The 20,408-nt window shown below is 46.3% G+C and overlaps 1 protein-coding gene across 3 annotated transcripts in view; it reads left to right on the forward strand.

Moving 5' to 3' along the window:
• Window positions 1-20,408, forward strand: part of LOC124619726 — an 885,033-nt gene that overhangs the window by 621,045 nt on the left and 243,580 nt on the right. For all 3 annotated transcript variants that reach the window (XM_047146293.1, XM_047146294.1, XM_047146292.1), the window contains one exon: window positions 9,958-10,698. In XM_047146293.1, coding sequence (XP_047002249.1) covers window positions 10,341-10,698 — 358 coding nt within the window. In that variant the 5' untranslated portion in view covers window positions 9,958-10,340. The remainder of the gene's footprint in view (window positions 1-9,957; window positions 10,699-20,408) is intronic.

Raw genomic sequence — 20,408 nt, forward strand, 5'->3', positions numbered from 1 at the left:
GACGGGAGGCCCTAGCCACATGGCATTTCCATTTCCATTGGGAGGTTATTGGTACAGCAAGGCGTTCGCTCCGACGAAGATCAGTGGAGCGGTACCTTGTGGGCATACAGGCCCTCCCAATGAGATGGCGTATGGCCGCCGCATTACGTTAAAAAACAGGTTTTGTAGCCAAAAGAGTGGGGAATAATATGTGGTATTGGAATCCCGATTGAAACCAATCTGCTCTCAGAGAAAGATGTGTTGCATTCCAGAATGAGATTTCCACTCTGCAGCGCAGTGTGCGCTGATATGAAACTTCCTGGCAGATTAAAACTGTGTGCCGGACCGAGACTCGAACTCGGGACCTCTCATTCTGGAAACATCCCCTAGGCTGTGGCTAAGCCATATCTCTGCAATATCCTTTCTTTCAGGAGTGCTAGTCCTGCATGGTTCGCAGGAGAGCTTCTGTAAAGTTTGGAAGGTAGGAGATGAGGTACTGGCGGAAGTAGAGCTGTAAGGACGGGGCGTGAGTCGTGCTTGGGTAGCTCAGTTGGTAGAGCGCTTGCCCGCGAAAGGCAAAGGTTCCGAGTTCGAGTCTCGGTCCGGCACACAGTTTTAATCTGCCAGGAAGTTTCATGTGTTGCATTACTTACTGAACGCCCCTCCTACTTAGCTGCAATAAAGTAAAAAAAAAAATTAAAGTGTATGGTAGATCCTTGTGAACGAATCAATAAGGTCAACAACAGATCCCGTGATGCGCAGAGATGGCAGTGGTAGAGTTCCGAGACACCTGAACAACGAAGTCTGTGAATTGACGCTGCGGATCAGTCTGAAAATACACTGAACACTGGCTTGAAGATTACGTATGTAGGGTTTACGGGTACGAAACCCGGATTTGGGAGCACATGTGAACGTCCTAGCTGTAAGACACAGCAGGTGCTAGAGGGACAGTAGCAGTGGCTGGGTTACGAGCCGCTCGACGTGGCGGCGAGCAGTCGTGCAGTTACGAGTGTCTTCGGGAATGACCATAAAGGAGTCATCAGCCGTAACGGTGCCGCAGCCGCGCGACGTGCTGCACATAGAGGGCAAGGCGCCAGCTGCCCAGTCCACGCTCCGCACGTGCCATCGACAAGGCAAGGACGTCCCCTCCACTGGCCACATACTGAGGTGCCTGCCGGTACAAAGAAAAACGCGGGGCACGTCTGATGCACTGCGTGACAAAGAGAGTGAACCACCAGGAAGGGAAGAGGAACCGAAACTTGACGCGGTGAAAGCGTATGTGATGTCAGTTCAGTGATTACACTATTGAGTCAAATTTAAAAAGAACCGGTAAACACTCTCCACCATATAACGGAACTTTTACATTGGGATAAATTTATAAATTTGGGAATTTGTTGGGATAAATTTATAAATTTATTTTAATTTTTTGTTAGATGTTTTCGTTAAATAGCTGAATAAATTGTAATTAGCAATAATTTAATTAAGCAGAGTAGAAAAGATAAAGTCAGAGAGATGTTCATTGGGCGGACATTGTCTTAATGTAACGTCATTGCGTTGTTCGGTTGTTAAAGCAAGTCGTTTGTGTTCCGTTCTGCTGTTCGGTCGTGCCCGTATCTGAAAGGAATTAATTCGGGGACTAGAATAAACTTTCACATAGTAGTTACGATTCGATGTTCCGACAAAAGGGGTTAACGTCAGTGTTAATTTGAATTGTGGGTGACTGGATTAGTTTTGACAGATACGTGAAAACGGACGTAACGAAAGTTGTTCGCATATCATCCTTGAACGTGACTTTTTATTTAATTAACGATTGCGGGCTCATTGAAAGCTATTATCTCATGATTAGGATCAATCCCTCTTTCCTCCTAGATAGTGATCATTCATTAACATTTACGTCATAAGAAAAAGGATTATTAATAAAAGTGATGTTAAATGACAATTACGTGTTATTCCGTTAGTGTGGAACTGACGTAATATCTCTGAAATGACATTGATATATAATTTGTGTTAAATACTGAACTGAGATAGGAGGTACATTGAAATTAGCGAACATTTGATACTAAGACTATAGAAGCAGAAGCGCTTAAGGTTTCTCTTCTCTAAAATGGCAAAATAGGTACACACTTTAACTCAATAGTCGACATTATGTATTGCAAAGACATTAGCATTTCATACTTATTTTGACGACGCGCTGTTAAACAAAGGAACGTTGAGTCTCTGTACGAGTAATAAAATTAAATTTAAAAACATAATTAATAACGGCGAACTCCGCTTTAACAAGCTGTATTGCGTGTCGTCATCGGGCAATAACTGCTCAACCCTGGAGACTTGTGTGCTGAAATTAGAAGTCGGGCATATAAAACAAACTTAAAAATCCATTCAAGCTACCCATTCAAGCTACAGTGGAGTCGGCACAACATGGCATGATCTGTTATAACCACCAATTCTTACAGAATCGAACTCTCATGAATAAAAGGTTTCAAATTACACTGAAGCTCCAAAGGAACTGTTATAGGCATGCTTAATCGAATACAGAGATATGTAACCAGGCGGAATACGGCGCTGCGGTCGTCAACGCCTATACAGGGCGGTCCGTTGATCGTGTCCGGGCCAAATATCTCACGAAATAAGCGTCAAACGAAAAAACTACAAAGAACGAAACTCGTCTAGCTTGAAGGGGGAAACCAGATGGCGCTATATGGTTGGCCCGCTAGATGGCGCTGCCATAGGTCAAACGGATATCAACTGCGTTTTTTTAATACGAACCACCATTTTTTATTACACATTCGTGTAGTACGTAAAGAAATATGAATGGTTCAGTTGGACCACGTTTTTTGCTTTGGGATGGATAGCGCTGTAATAGTCACAAACATATGGCTCACAATTTTAGACGAATAGTTGGTAACAGGTAGGTTTTTTAAATTAAAATACAGAACGGTAAGTTTGGACATTTTATTTCGGTTGTTCCACTGTGATACATGTACCTTTGTGAACTTATCATTTCTGAGAACGCATGCTGTTACATCGTGATTACCTGTAAATACCACATTAATGCAATAAATGCTCAAAATGATGTTCGTCAACCTCAATGCATTTGGTAATACGTGTAACGACATTCCTCTCAACAGCGAGTAGTTCGCCTTCCGTAATGTTCGCACATGCATTGACAATGCGCTAACGCATGTTGTCAGGCGTTGTCGGAGAATCACGATAGCAAATATCCTTCAACTTTCCCCACAGAAAGAAATCCGGGGACGTCAGATCCGGTGAACGTGCGGGCCATGGTATGGTGCTTCGACGACCAATCCACCTGTCATGAAATATGCTATTCAGTACCGCTTCAACCGCACGCTAGCTATGTGCCGCACATCCAACATGTTGGAAGTACGTCGCAATTCTGTCACGTAGTGAAACATCTTTTAGTAACATCGGTAGAACATTACGTAGGAAACCAGCATACATTGCACCATTTAGATTACCATCGATAAAATGTGGACCAAGTATCCTTCCTCCCATAATGCCGCACCATACATTAACCCGCCAAGGTCGCTGATGTTCCACTTGTCGCAGCCATCGTGCATTTTCTGTTGCCCAATAGTGCATATTATGCCGGTTTACGGTACCGTTGTTGGTGAATGATGCTGCGTCACTAAATAGAACGCGTGCAAAAAATCTGTCGTCGTCCCGTAATTTCTCTTGTGCCCACTGGCAGAACTATACACGACGTTCAAAGTCGTCGCCATGCAATTCCTGGTGCATAGAAATATGGTACGGGTGCAATCGATGTTAATGTAGCATTCTCAGCACCGACGTTTTTGAGATTCCCGATTCTGGCGCAATTTGTCTGCTACTGATGTGCGGATTAGCCGCGACAGCAGCTAAAACACTTACTCGGGTATCATCATTCGTTGTAGGTCGTGGTTGACGTTTCACATGTACCTGAATACTTCGTGTTTCCTTAAAGAACAACTATCTGGCGAACGGTCCGGACCCTTGGATGATGTCGTCCAGGATATCGAGCAGCATACATAGCACACGCCCGTTGGGCATTTTGATCACAATAGCCATACATCAACACGATATCGACCTTTTCCGCAATTGGTAAACGGTCCCTTTTAACACGGGTAATGTATCCCGAAGCAAATACCGTCCGCACTGGCGGAATGTTACATGATACCACGTACTAATACGTTTGTGACTATTACAGCGCAATCTATCACAAAGCGAAAAACGTGGTCCAACAAAAACATTCATATTTCTTTACGTACTACGCGTATATGTAATAAAAAATGGGTGTTCCTATTTAAAAAAAGAAAACGTCGTTGATATCCGTTTGACCTATGGCAGCGGCATCTAGCGAGCCAACCATAGCGCCATCTGGTTTCCCCTTTCAAGCTAGACGAGTTTCGTTCTTTGTAGTTTTTTCGTGTGATGTTTATTTCTTGAGATATTTGGCCCGGTCACGATCAATGGACCACCCTGTGTAAGACAACACGTGTTTGGTGCAGTTGTTAGATCGGATACTGCTGCTACAATGGCAGGTTATGAAGATTGAAGTGAGTTTGAACGAGGTGTTATAGTCGGCGCACGAGCGATGGGACGCAGCATCTACGAGATAGCGATGAAGTGGGGATTTTCCCGTACGACCATTTCACGAGTGTACCATGGATATCAAAAATCCGGTAAAACATATCATCTCCGACATCGCTGCGGCCTAAAAAAGATTCTGCCAGAACGGGACCAACGACGACTGAAGAGAATCGTTCAACGTGTCAGAAAGGCAACCCTTCCGCATATTGCTGCAGATTTCAGTACTGGGCCATCAGCAAGTGTCAGCGTGCGAACCATTTAATGAAACATCATCGATATGGGCTTTACGCCTAGCGTGGGACCGTGAGCACCGACATTGGACTGTTGATGGCTGAAAAAATGTTGCCTAGTCGGACGAGTCTTGTTTCAAATTTTATCGAGCGGATGGACGTGTACGGTTATGGAGACAACCGCATGAATCCATGGAACCTGCATGTCAGCAGGGGACTGCTCAAGCTGGTGGAGGCTCTCTAATAGTGCGAGGCGGGTACAGTTTGAGTGATATGACACCTGATACGTCTAGATACAAGTCTTGACGGGTGACACGTACGTGAGCATCCTGTCCGATCACCTGCATCCATTCATGTCCATTGTGCATTCCGACGGACTTAGGCAATTTAAGCAGATCACTGCGACACGCCACACGTCCAGAATTGCTACAGAGTGTCTCCAGGAACACTCTTCTGAGTTTAAACGCTTCCGCTGGCCACCAAACTCCCCAGACCTGAACATTATTGAGAATATCTGGGATACCTTACAACGTGCTGTTGAGAAGAAATCTCCACCCCCTCCTACTCTTACGGATCTATGGACAGCCTTGCAGGATTCATGGTGTCAATTCCCTCCATTACTACTTCAGACATTAGTCGAGTCCATGTCACGTCGTTTTGCAGCACTTCTGCGTGCTCACGGGGGCCCTACACGGTATTAGGCAGGTGTACCAATTTCTTTGGCTCTTCAGTGTAACTGTAAAGTTTCTTCTTCGCGATGTGCTGTCGTTATCAAATAATAGGTGGATGTAATCCGGGTAATCTGCGCGTTGAGTTATGCTACCTCAAGGCGTATACACAGTTTCTAACAGTAATAACTGATTTGCTGTGTTAAACTTTCAACATAAGATTATACCTGTTAATGAGTACATTATGAGAGCATTTTAAATTTTTAAATTTGGTCAGTAACTATTTGAAGTACTAAAAATCGAATCTTTGTTGCCCATTGAAGCCATTAGATAGACAACCTGCAACCGGTACCGATTAACCGATTTAGGTGTTTACTGATGTAGATTCTTTGGACTGTGTTCTTTCTCTTCGTTATAGGCCTGTAATGAGACACTGAACCTTAATATTCCTTGCTTTGTAAGAAAACTCTATATATTTTGTTTACACTCTCATACAAGGTGCTTCAAAGCCTTTACATCAGACGTCGAGGGGCGATAAACGACGTTAGGGGCAAAATGTTCGATGATGCTTACCAGCGACTCTGGGCTTCCTATAGTACTCGACGGCCCTGAGACGATTAAATTTCACCGAACCAGCAGCGTTTACTAACCAGGTGTGCTGCATACTACCTACTCCACTAAACTGATAGTGATTTTCAACAAGAATACCTTAAGAATGAGTGTGTCTAAGAGGAGAAAGGTATTTTAGAAGCGAATCAGGAATTTTAATTTTGATGGGCCTTACCACTTTCGTATGGAGCAGATGACTGGATCGCAGGTAACACACAAGAGAGTGATGACTTCCTGCCACCTCTAACGGGCATTTTGTTTTGGGTCGTCAGTGTTCAGACTGATATGATGGGGCCCGCCACGAATTCCTTTCCTGCGTTAAACTCGTCATTTGCAACCTACGTCCTCAATTATTTGTTGGATGTATTCCAATCTGTCTTCCCTTACAGATTTTCCCCTCTACAACTGCTTAAGTACTGTGGAGATTATTCCCTGATGCCTTAACATATGTTCTATCACCCTGTCCTTCTTGTCACTGTTTCTCATTTGTTTGTTTCCTCGCCGATTTCGTGGAGAACCTTCCCATTCCTTATCAGTCGACCTAATTTTCAACATACTTCTATAGCACTACGTCTGAAACTCTTGTGTTGTCAATGTTCAGCTTTTCCTGTAGTCCACAATTCACACACATACAATGCTGTGCTCTAAACATACAGTCTCAGAAGTTTCTTTCTCAGATTAACTCCGGTATTTGGTAATAGCAGTTTTCTCTGGGAATGCCCCCTTTGGATGTGTTAATCTGCTTTTTACGTCCTCCTTGCATCGTACGTCATGGATTATTTTGCATCCAAGGTAGCAGCATTCCTTAATTTCGTCTATTTCGTGATCAACAGATTTGATTTTAAGCTTCTCGCATTTCTTCTACTTGTCATTAGTTTGATCTTTTCCCGGTTTGCGTTCGGTCCATGTTCTGTATTCATTAGACTGTTCATTCCATTTAACATATTTTGTAATCTATTGACTATATTATTATTTCAGTTCATTGGCTTTTGCTTCGTGCCCATACAGCTGTCTGAGTGAAAAGACGATACGACAGCGTGTTTGAGGTGACTTTCGAGTCAGTTGCGACGATCCGAATGCAAGGACAACACAACACCGAGTGCCCGAGCGGGGAAAGTCTCCGACCCGGGCGGCAATCGAACCCGGTCCCCTGTGGTTAGCAATTTCTTGCGCTGATCCCTCATGTACGAGGCGGACTCTCTTATTCTTCATCTTGATTGAGGATAGCAATGTTATCAACGAATCTTATTGAAACCCTTTGACCCTGAGTTTGTATCCCACTCTCGAATGTTCGTTGTATTACCCTCATTGCTTCTTTGATGTATAGACTGAATAGTAGGGGTGAAAGACTGCATCCCTGTATTGCACTCCTTTTGATCTTCTTTGTCTTCCAATCTTTTGTTTCCTCTTGGTTCTTGTACTTATTGTACGTACATTACTTCCCTTTCCCTGTAGCTCACTTCTCTATTTGCATTGTCGAACGTTTTTACCAGTTGGATGTGCCGCATAAGCGTGTCTTGATTTTTCTCGACCGTTGTTTCCACTACGGAGCGCAACGTCAGAACTGACTCAGAGTACCTTCCCTTCTCGTAAAGTCAAACTGATCGTCATTTAATAGACCCTGAATTTTCTTTTCCATTCTCCCGTATATTATTCTTGTCAGGAGCTCGGATGCATGAGCTGTTAAGCTGGTTATGGGATAGTTCTCGCAAATATCTGTTGTTGCCATTTTCGGAATTGCCTGGGTGATGTTTTTCCGAAAATCTGATGGTGCGTCGCCAGTCTCATAGACCTCAGGTCAGCACCGAGCGAGGTGGCGTAGTGGCTAGCACATTGGACTCGCATTCGGGAGGACGACGGTTCAATCCCGCGTCCGATCATCCTGATTTAGGTTTTCCGGGATTTCCCTAAATCGCTCTAGGCAAATGCCGGGACGGTTCCTTTGAAAGGTCACGGCCGACTTGCTTCCCCGTCCTTCCCTAATCCGATGAGACTGATGACCTCGCTGTCTGGTCTTCTCCCCGAAACAACCCAACCCAACAAAACCAACACAAAGGGACGCGTAGGATCGCTGGTTAGTGTCAGCGAACATTTTGTCTTTGACAGAAGTTGTTCCCAGTAGGCCAGCCGCTGTGGCCGAGCGGTCCTAGGAGCTTCAGCAGCTGCTGCTGCTACGGTCGCAGGTTCGAGTCCTGCCTCGGGCATGGATGTGTGTGATGTCCTTAGGTTAGTTATGTTTAGCTAGTTCTAAGTCTAGGGGACTGATGACCTCCCAAGGGAACCTCCCCATCGCAACCCCCTCAGATTTAGTTATAAGTTGGCACAGTGGATAGGCCTTGAAAAACTGAACACAGATCAATCGCGAAAACAGGAAGAAGTTGTGTGGAACTATGAAAAATATAAGCAAAATATAAAACTGGGTAGTCCATGCGCAAGATAGGCAACATCAAGGATACTCTGAGGTCAGGAGCGCCGTGGTCCCGTGGTTAGCGTGAGCAACTGCGGAACGAAAAGTCCTTAGTTCAAGTCTTCCCTCGATTGAAAAGTTTTAATTTTTTATTTTCAGACAATTATCAAAGTTCAGGCACTCAAACATAATCAACTTCGCTCTGCAAAATTCCAGGACATGTTCCGATTTGCTTGGACATATCCAGGATTTGACGGTCTAGACACGGAAAAATTTGAAAACGTTAAAAACATGTTTGACAGAGCACAGGGAAAACTGTGTGACTGTGAAACTGTTGCATTCATTTGTTGCAGTTTATGTGACAAACTCTTATGTTTTCATCACTTTTTTGGGAGTGATTATCACATCCACAAGAAAACCTAAATCGAGCAAGGTAGAAGAATCTTTTTACCCATTTGCCAAGTGTACAAGTTAGGTGGGTCGACAACATATTCCTGTCATGTGACGCACATGCCGTCACCAGTGTCATATAGAATATGTCAGACGTGTTTTCCTGTGGAGGAATCGGTTGACCTATGGCCTTGCGAGCAAATGTTCTCGGTGCCCATTGGAGAGGCACGTCCTTTCGTCTACTAATCGCTCGGTTTTGCGGTGCGGTCGCAAAACACAGACACTAAACTTATTACTGTGAACAGAGACGTCAATGAACGAACGGACGGATCATAACTTTGCGAGAATAAAGAAAGTAAACTTTTCACTCGAGGGAAGACTTGAACCAAGGACGTCTCGTTCCGCAGCTGCTCACGCTAATCACGGGACCACGGCACTCCTGAGCTCACACTATCCTTGATGTTGCCTATCTTGCGCATGGACTACTCAGTTTGTATATTTTGCTTATTTTTTTCATAGTTCCACACAACATCTTCCTGTTTTCTCGACTGATCTGTGTTCAGTTTTTGAAGGCCTATCCACTGTGCCAACTTATAGCTAAATGTGGGGGGGTGGGGGGGGGGGGGTGGGGGGGGGGGGGGTGCGATGGGGAGGTTCCCTTGTCAGATGTCAAGTCCCATAGTGCTTAGAGCCATTTGAACGATTTTGAACCATCTTCCCAGTATCGAGATCTGTTAAGTGTAGACGTTTGACAGAAAGGCTTTGACACAGGCTGTATATGAAATATTTCTACCAAAAAGCGATGGAATAATGTATTGAAATGACAACAGTTTTGGGCTACGCTGTGCTGGTGCTGTTGAGCGACTGCGTTGAGTGCTTGACAGCACGTGCAGCGGACAGCGCCTTCGATCGCGGTGGCGACATATCGTCACGCGCTGCGCTGCCTTGTCGGGAACAGCGCGGCTCGCCCGCCGCATGCGGACGGTGGTCGTGAGCCCCTGCAGGAAGCCGCCAGCCATTGTGCGCCCGCTATGGCGTCGCTACGCCTCCTACATGACACTAAGCGCCTGCTTTCTTCCCGCAGGACACGACGCCGCCCGGCCTCATCCCCACACCGACAGCTGTGTGCAACCGGAGGGACCGGAAGAGTGGAGACATCGCTGCGCCACTGCGTACTGTGGGAAATAAGTCTCGACTCTCTCCCCGCGAGAGGAAGTGTCGAGATGTGATTTCTCGAGGAGAGGGTGCAGTGCGTGGCGAATGAGATGGTCAGTCTGGCCGGGACTGGTGATCTGTCGGAGACGGGTTTCGGAGTAGAGTGCGCGGTGTGCAGTCGCGAGAACGCTGCCGCTCGTCGGCCTGCCGGTGACCTGTCGTGAAGTCGGAACTGCCCCGTCGGCGAGGGTGACGGAAGTGCCGGTGCGGACGGAAATGCGGCTCTGAGGAGCGGAAGTGCAACCCGGCAGGATGTCGTCCATCTCGGGGCGCAGCGGGCGCAGCTCGGGCTCGTCGGGCGGGCGGCGCTCGACGACGATGCCGACGTACACGCACCAGCACCCGGCGCCCGCGGCCGCGGCGGCGCGCATGCCGCTGTCGGCGAGCCTGGAGCTGCGCGCGAGCGAGCGCCTGACGCCGCGCCACTTCCTGGACAAGTACTCGCTGCCGCGCGTCGTCCGCGTCTCCTGGCTGCCCGGCCCGCAGCCGCAGCCGCTGCTGCTGTTCCGCCAGTACCGCAGCGCCAAGGTGCAGGCGCGCAGCCTCGCGGCCGCCGCCCGCGCGCCCAAGGTGCAGGGGCCCGCGCTCGTGCTGCCCGCCTCCTACACAGGTATGCCGCAGCCTTCGTCTCTAAAAGCGTCACTGTCTCCTCATATTCTCTCTTTAAAAGATATTTTTCCTCTCTGAAGATGATAAGTGGCCGAAACCATTTATGAACAAATACACTACTGGCCATTAAAGTTGCTACACCAAGAAGAAATGCAGATGATAAACGGGTATTCATTGCACATACATATTATACTAGAACTGACATTTGATTACATTTTCACGCAATTTGGGTGCATAGATACTGAGAAATCAGTACCCAGAACAACCACCTCTGGCCGTAATAACGGCCTTGATACGCCTGGGCATTGAGTCAGACAGAGCTTGGATGGCGTGTACAGGTACAGCTGCCAATGCAGCTTCAACACGATACCACAGTTCATCAAGAGTAGTTCAAAATGGCTCTGAGCACTATAGGACTTAACTGCTGAGGCCATCAGTTCATCAGTCCCCTAGAACTTAGAACTACTTAAACCTAACTAACCTACCGAGGCAGGATTCGAACCTGCGATCGTAGCGGTCGCGCGGTTCCAGACTGTAGCGCCTAGAACCGCTCGGCCACTCCGGCCGGCTCATCAAGAGTAGTCATTGGCGTATTGTGGCGAACCACTTGCTCGGCCACCATTGACCAGACGTTTTCATTTGGTGAGATATCTGGAAAATGTGCAGGCCAGGGCAGCAGTCGAACATTTTCTGTATCCAGAAAGGCCCTGCAGGACCTGCAACATGCGGTCTTGCATTATCCTGCTGAAATGTAAGGTTTCGCAGGGATCGAAAGAAGGGTAGAGCCACGGGTAGTAACACATACACTGTTCAAAGTGCCGTCAATGCGAACAAGAGGTGACCGAGATGTGTCACCAATGCCACCCCATACTACCACGCCGGGTGATACGCCAGTTGTATGGCGATGACGAATACACGCTTCCAGTGTGCGTTCACCGCGATGTCGCCAAACAGGGATGCGACCATCATGATTCTGTAAACAGAACCTGGATTAATCCGAAAAAATGACGTTTTGCCATTCGTGCACCCAGGTTCGTCGTTGAGTACACCATCGCAGGCGCTCCTGTCTGTGATGCAGCGTCGAGGGTAACCACAGCCATGGTCTCCGAGCTGATAGTCCATGCTGCTGTAAACGTCATCGAACTGTTCGTGCAGATAGTTGTTATGTTGCAAACGTCCCCATCTGTTGACTCAGGGATCGAGACGTGGCTGCACGATCATTTACAGCCATGCTGATAAGATGCCTGTCATCTCGACTTCTAGTGATACGAGGCTGTTGGGATCCAGCTCGGCGTTCCGTATTACCCTCCTGAACCCACCGATTCCATATTCTGCTAACAGTCATTGGATTTCGACCAACTCGATCAGCAATGTCACGATGCGATAAACCGCAATCGCAATAGGCTGCAATCCGACCTTTACCAAAGTCGGAAACGTCGCATTTCTCCTCCTTACACGAGACATCACAACAACGTTTCACCAGGCAACGCCGGTCAACTGCTGTTTGTGTATGAGAAATCGGTTGGAAACTTTCCTCATGTCAGCACGTTGTAGGTGTCGCCACCAGCGCCAACCTTGTGTGAATGCTCTGAAAAGCTAATCATTTGCATATCACAGCATCTTCTTGTTGTCGGTTAAATTTTGCGTCTGTAGCACGTCATCTTCGTGGTGTAAATAGTTCAAATGGCTCTGTGCACTATGTTATTTAACATCTATGGTCATCAGTCCCCTAGAACTTAGAACTACTTAAACCTATCTAACCTAAGGACATCACACAACACCCAGTCATCATGAGGTAGAGAAAATCAGTGACCCCGCCGGGAATCGAACCCGGGAACCCGGGCGTGGGAAGCGAGAACGCTACCGCACGACCACGAGCTGCGGACTTCGTGGTGTAGCAATTTTAATGGCCATTAGTGTAGTCTCCAAGACAGCACTGTGTTCATCACGGACTTTACCAAATACGCTCCAAGAGGAAAAAAAATATCTGGAATCGGATGTTCTGTACATGTACAGACAAACAATTGATCACAATGTCATAAAAATTGGATGATTCACTCGACAGAAAGGGCTTCACAAATCGAGCAACTCAGTAACGTGTTGGTTCTGTAAGATGGCATGAACTATGCCCCTTACATGAAGTCATTAAAGATCACCGAACTCACTTTGAGCGAACAGTAGGGCTGAACAAAAATGACTGACAAGGCAGAATGCATCTTGTAGAGGGTACATTATGGACGTATTGGAATAATTAATGTCTGGTGATGGTTTTAAAGTAATTCATGCGACGTGAAAACTTTGTGGAAACGCGTCGATTTACTGGAGGCTAGTTTATCCCAGGGAAGTATTCAGAGTTGACCGCGGCTGGGTAGCGGTGCGCGGCTGGAGAGCGGCGAAGGGAAGCGACAATAGGAAGCTTAGAGCGGCTCAAACTCTGAGAAAGCAGTAACGGGGCACGGGCTCCAGCTGCCGTAAGATGAGTGACAGTGAGGGGGTGGTTGACCCCATGCTGGTGTACCAGGAAGCAGACGGAGAACGTGTACACCTGTTGATAAATGTCCGTCGTCCCGTTTTCAATGAAGCATGCGAGATAGCCGTGCAAAGCAACGGTGGAGCGGTCAACAGAGGCCGAAATATGCGTGTTCGTGACTATAGCAACTTCACGCTGAATTCATGGTCTGCAGAGTCTGAAGTAAATCAGGTGGAGAGTGACAAAATGAAATACACCTGCCTCCGATGGGAACATAGCACCGAGGAATTTGAAGTACTCTCCTGGGAGTCAGAATTTCGGAAAAATTGGTGTTTTGTGCAGATGCTAACCTTGATGGGTGGCCTGGGAGGAGCTAAATAGCAAAAGTTGATAGGAAGGGAAATTTTGTAGGAATTTGTTCACTTCCCAGAGCAGGCATTAACGCGACTTGCACTGCAATTGGCGTAAGTGATTTTGCTGGAGGGGAAACCGAGGCGAAGAGCGGACTGGCAGAAGTCTCCGTAGAGGTCTTCCGTTCCCAGCTTGCCTACAGTGTGTACGTGGCGTTCTTTACTCAGCTTGCCTGAGAGAGAGTGACATCTCTGTAGTTTATGACTTAGCAAACGGAACGATTGAGCTTGGAGATAGAAGTTTTCCTTCAGCTATGTACTGAGAAAGATAGCTAGGAGTGAATAGACGAGCGCAGCCGTGCAGCACCACGAGGTCGGCCGACGTCCACACAACGACGTCGCCCCGCCACGCTGAATTCGGTGATATTGCGCCCGCTCCGGCCACTGATTAATTGGTGGAATCATGCCAGCAAAGTTTCCAAGAGGGTTTCATGGGCCGTGTATTGTAGAATTCTTCTCGCACTTCACATTACGCCTGGGTCAGTCGATAGGAATTGATTTTGATTTATCGCGTTTTACTCCATGTAAACTAACTGCCTGTTAGGAGAGTCATGTAATGTGATGATTGAAGGTCGGGAGTTAGGATAAATTTGTGCTAATCGACTGCATCAGTTTTCAATCAAGTAGTTGAAATCCCATGTCACTTTCTTTATTAATTTTATGTTCAACATTTGCATCTGGTGTTCAATAGCTGAATATAACATCAATGTGCAGCCCTTTTTAATTAAAAGGGATCAATTCTGAATCAATTAATGTCAACACTGCCACCGCAGTTCAGTCAGGAGTCACAAGGCCTTATTACTTTCTTTGCGTTATCCGATATTGCGGCAGTTTTGCACTCTCTGTTGATCTGTTAGTCAATTAGCTGGGGTGGACACACGCCAAAACCACATATGTGACGGGTGGGGTGTTACAGTTCATCTCTGGCCCTTATGCAAGCATGTATTCGGCTGGCATTGGTTGATGAGTTGTTGCATGTCCTCTTGAAAAAAACTCTGTCCTTCGGCCTGTAAACCCACAGAGTAGAATTTTTTTCAGTGGTGAGGCCTGCTTTGAAATGAAACCCTGTGACCCGCGAAGATGTGCCTAACGATGCCCCGCACAGCAGTCGCATACAACCTCACTGTCGTCCGCCATACTGCCCGAAAACCAGGAGTGATAGCAGGACCACTTTAGTTGTCTTCCGCGGCACCCTTGCAGCACAGCGGTACGTCGTTGATGTTCTATGTTCCCTTTTGTTGCTCTTAACGACAAGCCATCCTGGCCTTACGTTTCAGGGAGACGACACCCGCCCACACACGGAGGAGTTTCTACTGCTTGTCTTCGAGCTTGCCAAACCTTATCTTGGCCAGCAACGTTGCCGTATCTCTCCTCAATTGAGAACTATTGAACTTTATGGGCAGGGCCCTCCAATCGTCTCAGGATTTTAACGGTCTAACGCGCCAGTTGACAGAATTTGGCGCGGTATCCCCCAGGACATCCAAGAACCCTATCAATCCTGCTAAGCTGGATAACTGTTTGCGTAACGGACGGATGCGGACCAGTGTGCTATTGAATTGGTCGATTTGTGCTCATTCTCTTGAATAAATAATTAAATTTTTCTGAAATTGTGATCATTTGTTTATCTGTACATATACATCGCATCTACCGATTTCGTTCCCTTCGCGTAATTTCTTCGTGGTGCATCTTTTTTTGTGTATATTGATGCTGTTCGAATCCTGCCTCGGGCATGGATGTGTGTGATGTCCTTAGGTTAGTTGGGTTTAAGTAGTTGTAAGTCTAGAGGACTAATGACCTCAGATGTTAAGTCCCATAGTGCTCAGAGCCATTGATGCTGTTAATAGTTGCCTTAAGAAAATGTTTGAGTCTTTGAGAGCTTGGTGTCTTCTAGAATCCATGCCCAGAAACGTTATTCAGCGTCGTCACAGGGCGTCGAAGTCATACAGGGTTATTTATTCATAAGTGGACATCGAGAAGACAACTGCATGAAAGTTACAAGACATAAAGAAGTTTTCTTTGTTTTATGGACTCTTTTTTTTTGCTGTCGCTTTTATACAGTACACCGCATTTAGCTACTGTAATAAGTCTTATTAAGACCAAACGCGATTCGCATTTTTATGTTGTGTATGTTCAATGCCAGCTTCCAATTTGTTTCGGTATTGCGGGATGCATTCGTCTTTTGTTTTGATCTGGTGGTAACAAGAGCGTCTGCTATTGCTCTCTCTTTCTCTTTCTATGTGTGTGTGTGTGTGTGTGTGTGTGTGTGTGTGTGTGTGTGTGTGTGTACATTTGCGTGTGTTCAAAATGGTTCAAATGGCTCTGAGCACTATGGGACTCAACTGCTGAGGTCATAAGTCCCCTAGAACTTAGAACTACTTAAACCCTACTAACCTAAGGACAACACACACATCCATGCCCGAGGCAGGATTCGAACCTGCGACCGTAGCGGTCGCGCGGTTCCAGACTGGAACGCTAGAACCGCTCGGCCACCAGCGGCCGGCCATTTGCGTGTGTGAACAGACAAAGCGAATGCCTGAAATTCTGAATCTGATAGGAGATTTATCTCCTTCCATAATTGAAAATAGCCGTGCATATAAGTAGTACCAAAGATAGAAATCAGTTCATATGCAAAATTTTGGGTATTTTCAAACCTGGCAATGAAATATTTACAAAATTCAGGTTCGCCAACTCCACTCAATTTTGTCTTCAAATCTGAATCACGTTGGATGTCATCTACGTCTGTTTCCATTTGAGTGGATACCGATTGTATGTATAAATGCAAGAGAACAAAGAAAAGTTGTTTTTCAGTAACTTGCAATCTGCAAAAGATTGATTCAAACTCATTTCTAAGGCTGAAGATTTTTTTCTGCACACTGCATGTGTGATGATGTCCCATCTGAAGTAGGCTTGTTCATGTTGCATGTTGGGAAGTTTCATTTTTCAATCGCTTTCCCATAAAACTAGCTTAAATTTGAATGCCTTAGCTCTATGACACATGTTTGCGATGATCTGTTTCCCCCCTCCCCTTCAAGTTTCTTATGCTACTTTGGTCTGCTACCAAAATATTCGTTGCTAGTCGGACTTGTACATCTCCGTGTAAGATAAGACAATGTCTGCATGTGGTTATACTGTTAGTGCTGGCCGCAAAAATAAGCTATGGTATAAGCGCTCTTGATACAGACATTTCATCCGTTCGGTAATGTCGCGTTAAATTATTCACACTTGGAGGTAGGCAACCCAGTGAACAGAGTTCCAAAGCTAAGCTCGCAGTCGTCGTTGTGCCTTCCCAGGCAGCAGCAGCAGCAATTTCAATTAATATCACGCTTGTGCTCTTCTCCATGTATTAACATTTCCTGCACCACAAACGGTAACCATATTGAGCCTCTAAAAAGTGAGTGAAAACTTGTAGAGTTGCTCTGTTCTCTGATGTGTGTCCTACTTCTGTACATTAGTTTTCATGCAGCATGCAGTCATCTTCTAAAACCGGAGAGCTACTTATGAATAAACTTTTAATGGTCAAAACCCACTGCTAGACCACCGTTGTGGTGGGAAAGTTGAGTTCGTACACTGACGGATAGCAAGTGGAACTCCTCGCAATGGACATGAAAACTTCCACACCTGCCACAAACTACAGAGACCGCCAAGCACACTAGTGGCAGAGGCGTCAGCGTTACAACCCAAGCTTGCTGTCAAATGGGTGGGCTGGTAGCAGGAGCTCTGTAGCGTCGATGGACTGCGTTCCCAGTCATGGATTCCTATCCTCAGTTTGTTCAAGACACCCATCACAAACCCTCCAAGCCTGTTAGTGGTCTTCGGTTTCTCCCTGCATACATCGGGTGTTGTTGTGTTTCTGAACAGAAACAGTCTCTACAATTAAACAAAAAAGAAATGTTGTTGTTGTGGTCTTCAGTCCTGAGACTGGTTTGATGCAGCTCTCCACGCTACTCTATCCTGTGCAAGCTTCTTCATCTCCCAGTACCTACTGCAACCTACAGCCTTCTGAATCTGCTTAGTGTATTCATCTCTTGGCCTACCTCTACGATTTTTACGCTCCACGCTCCCCTACAATACTAAATTGGTGATCCCTCGATGTCTCAGAACATGTCCTACCAACCGATCCCTTCTTCTAGTCAAGTTGTGCCACAAGCTCCTCTTCTCCCCAATTCTATTCAATACCTCCTCATTAGTTATGTGATCTACCCACCTAACTTCAGCATTCTTCTGTAGCACCACATTTCGAAAACTTGTATTCTCTTCTTGTCTAAACTATTTGTCGTCCACGTTTCACTTCCATACATGGCTACACTCCATACAAATACTGTAGGAAACCACTTCCTGACACTTAAATCTGTACTTGATGTTAACAAATTTCTCTTCTTCAGAAACTCTTTACTTGCCATTGCAGGCGTACATTTTATATCCTCTCAACTTCGACCATCATCAGTTATTTTGCTCCCCAAATAGCAAAACTCCATTACTACTTTAAGTGTCTCATTTCCTAATCCAATTCCCTCAGCATCACCCGACTTAATTCGACTACATTCCATTATCCTCGTTTTGCTTTTGTTGATTTTCATCTTATATCCTCCTTTCAAGACACTGTCCATTCCGTTCAACTGCTCTTCCAAGTCCTTTGCTGTCTCTGACAGAATTACAATGTCATCGGCGAACGTCAAAGTTTTTATTTTTTCTCCATGGATTTTAATACCTACTCCGAATTTTTCTTTTGTTTCTTTACTGCTTGCTCAATATACAGATTGAATAACATCGGGGAGAGGCTACAACCCTGTCTCACTCCCTACCCAACCACTGCTTCCCTTTCATGTCCCTCGACTCTTTATAACTGCCATCTGGTTTCTGTACAAATTGTAAATAGCCTTTCGCTCCCTGTTCAAAAATGGTTCAAATGGCTCTAAGCACTATGGGACTTAACATCTGAGGGCATCAGTTCCCTAGACTTGGAACTACTTAAACCTAACTAACCTAAGGACATCACACACATCCATGCCCGAGCCAGGATTCGAACGTGCGACCGTAGCAGCAGCGCGGTTCCGGACTGAAGCGCCTAGAACCGCTCGGTCACAGCGGCCGGCTCGCTCCCTGTATTTGACCCCTGCCACCTTCAGAATTTGGAAGAGAGTATTCCATTCGACATTGTCAAAAGCTTGCTCTAAGGCTACAAATGCTAGAAACGTGTACAATAATTAACAGTGGAAATTCACTCTGGTGCAAAAGTATACGATAGCAGAAACAAAAATGGAACGTTTGCAGGATGATTTCGCACCCTACCCAAGGGATGCCAAAAGGGTTGCCTAACCGTCAGGCGCTAGAACAGCCGCCATGCCAGTTTGGTGTAGAAATTTCTGAAGATATATTTCTAACGAGTTCAAGAAAGGTACGTGGGTGGCACCGAGGGTGTTGCCGAATTGAGAGCATATTGCGTGTTACCTTCGCATTCCCGCGTGATTACGCCACAGGAAGGCGGGAAACAGGAGGGTTGAAAAGGCATAAATGCGTTTTGCTGCTTCAGTCACGTTCAAATTTCGTCGAACGGTCGCTAGTGGTTCGAACCTGCACGCGAGGGTAAAAGCTGATGTTGCAGTGCAGTCCAAAGAGGTGCGATCACGTTCGTTGGGAATTTAGCCCCAACATGTCCTTAGAGAAGGGTTGAAACGTTCGAGGGTATCAGCAGTGTCAAAAGTTGCCTGAAAGATCTCCCTGTTGCTCATCACACTGCTAACGGTCGTTTTCGACCACGAAATGTGTGGGAATCACACGTCTTCCTTGCCACCCTCTGAGGACTTCTCGTGTCGATTCTGAGCGGTAGTGTGTCTCAAATGTTTTCCTGTGTCACCCATAAGAAAACCCCCTGATTTTAACGCTAGGTGTCGGGGTACTGACCTGTTCGCAGAGACGTCAAAGGAAGGGGTTAAATGTGGATAAGAGCGATGTGACGACCTATCCATCGTGTGACACGTCTACAGAACTGTGCTGAACTTTGGTGCCAATGTTACATCATTAGCCAACATTACACGCCACATGAACTTCTTAGTGCTAGCCTTTTTTTTCGCATGTGCCGACACCTTGCGTCGCCGAGCCCGACCGTGACATCGCAGGCGGCACGCTTTTAAAACCATTGCAGTGGAAGGTCGTGCCTTTGAACCAGATTTCAAACTTACGCGTCGCAATAGAAGGCAATTACGGTGTTACGAAAAAGCGACCGCTTACTTCTGTTGTACAGTGGTGGGGTGGCGCCAGGTGAACAGATAAATTTACAAGATACCGTGCCAATGTGGTATGGCGCACATAGTCAAACCACACGCACCGTGAAAGAACGCTGCACTGAACATCAACGTTACACTCGCCTTTTGCAACCAAGCAAGTCCGCTATTGCTGAACATTGTATTTCTACTGGACATTCAATGGAGTAAGAGAAAACAATGGTTTTGTCCACTGCAACGTCTTTCTGGGACTCCATTATTAAAGAATCCGTAGAAATACGACTGGCGGAAAATCTGTTAAACCGTGACAGCGGCTACCAGCTGGACAGTGCATGGAATCCCATCCCCATCATCTCCACGATTTGCTCAAATCGAAGATGACAGAGTGCGTCGACGGCCGTGGCAAACAGCAACGCAGAGGGCGACTGAGTTCCGCTATTCCACCTGCGAGGGCACTGCCGGCGGGCAGTGTGGTTCATCCATCAAGTTTTCGACGCATGCGCAGAATAGTTACAGTACGCTATATATGGCGGAACGGAGGACGTTTTCGCTACCAGTGGCTCCTGAAAATCAATCCTTCCAACACCCAGGCAATCATCGTAGGTCGTAC

Source organism: Schistocerca americana, chromosome 6 (assembly GCF_021461395.2).
Source record: "Schistocerca americana isolate TAMUIC-IGC-003095 chromosome 6, iqSchAmer2.1, whole genome shotgun sequence".
In the NCBI taxonomy this organism is placed as follows: domain Eukaryota; kingdom Metazoa; phylum Arthropoda; class Insecta; order Orthoptera; family Acrididae; genus Schistocerca; species Schistocerca americana.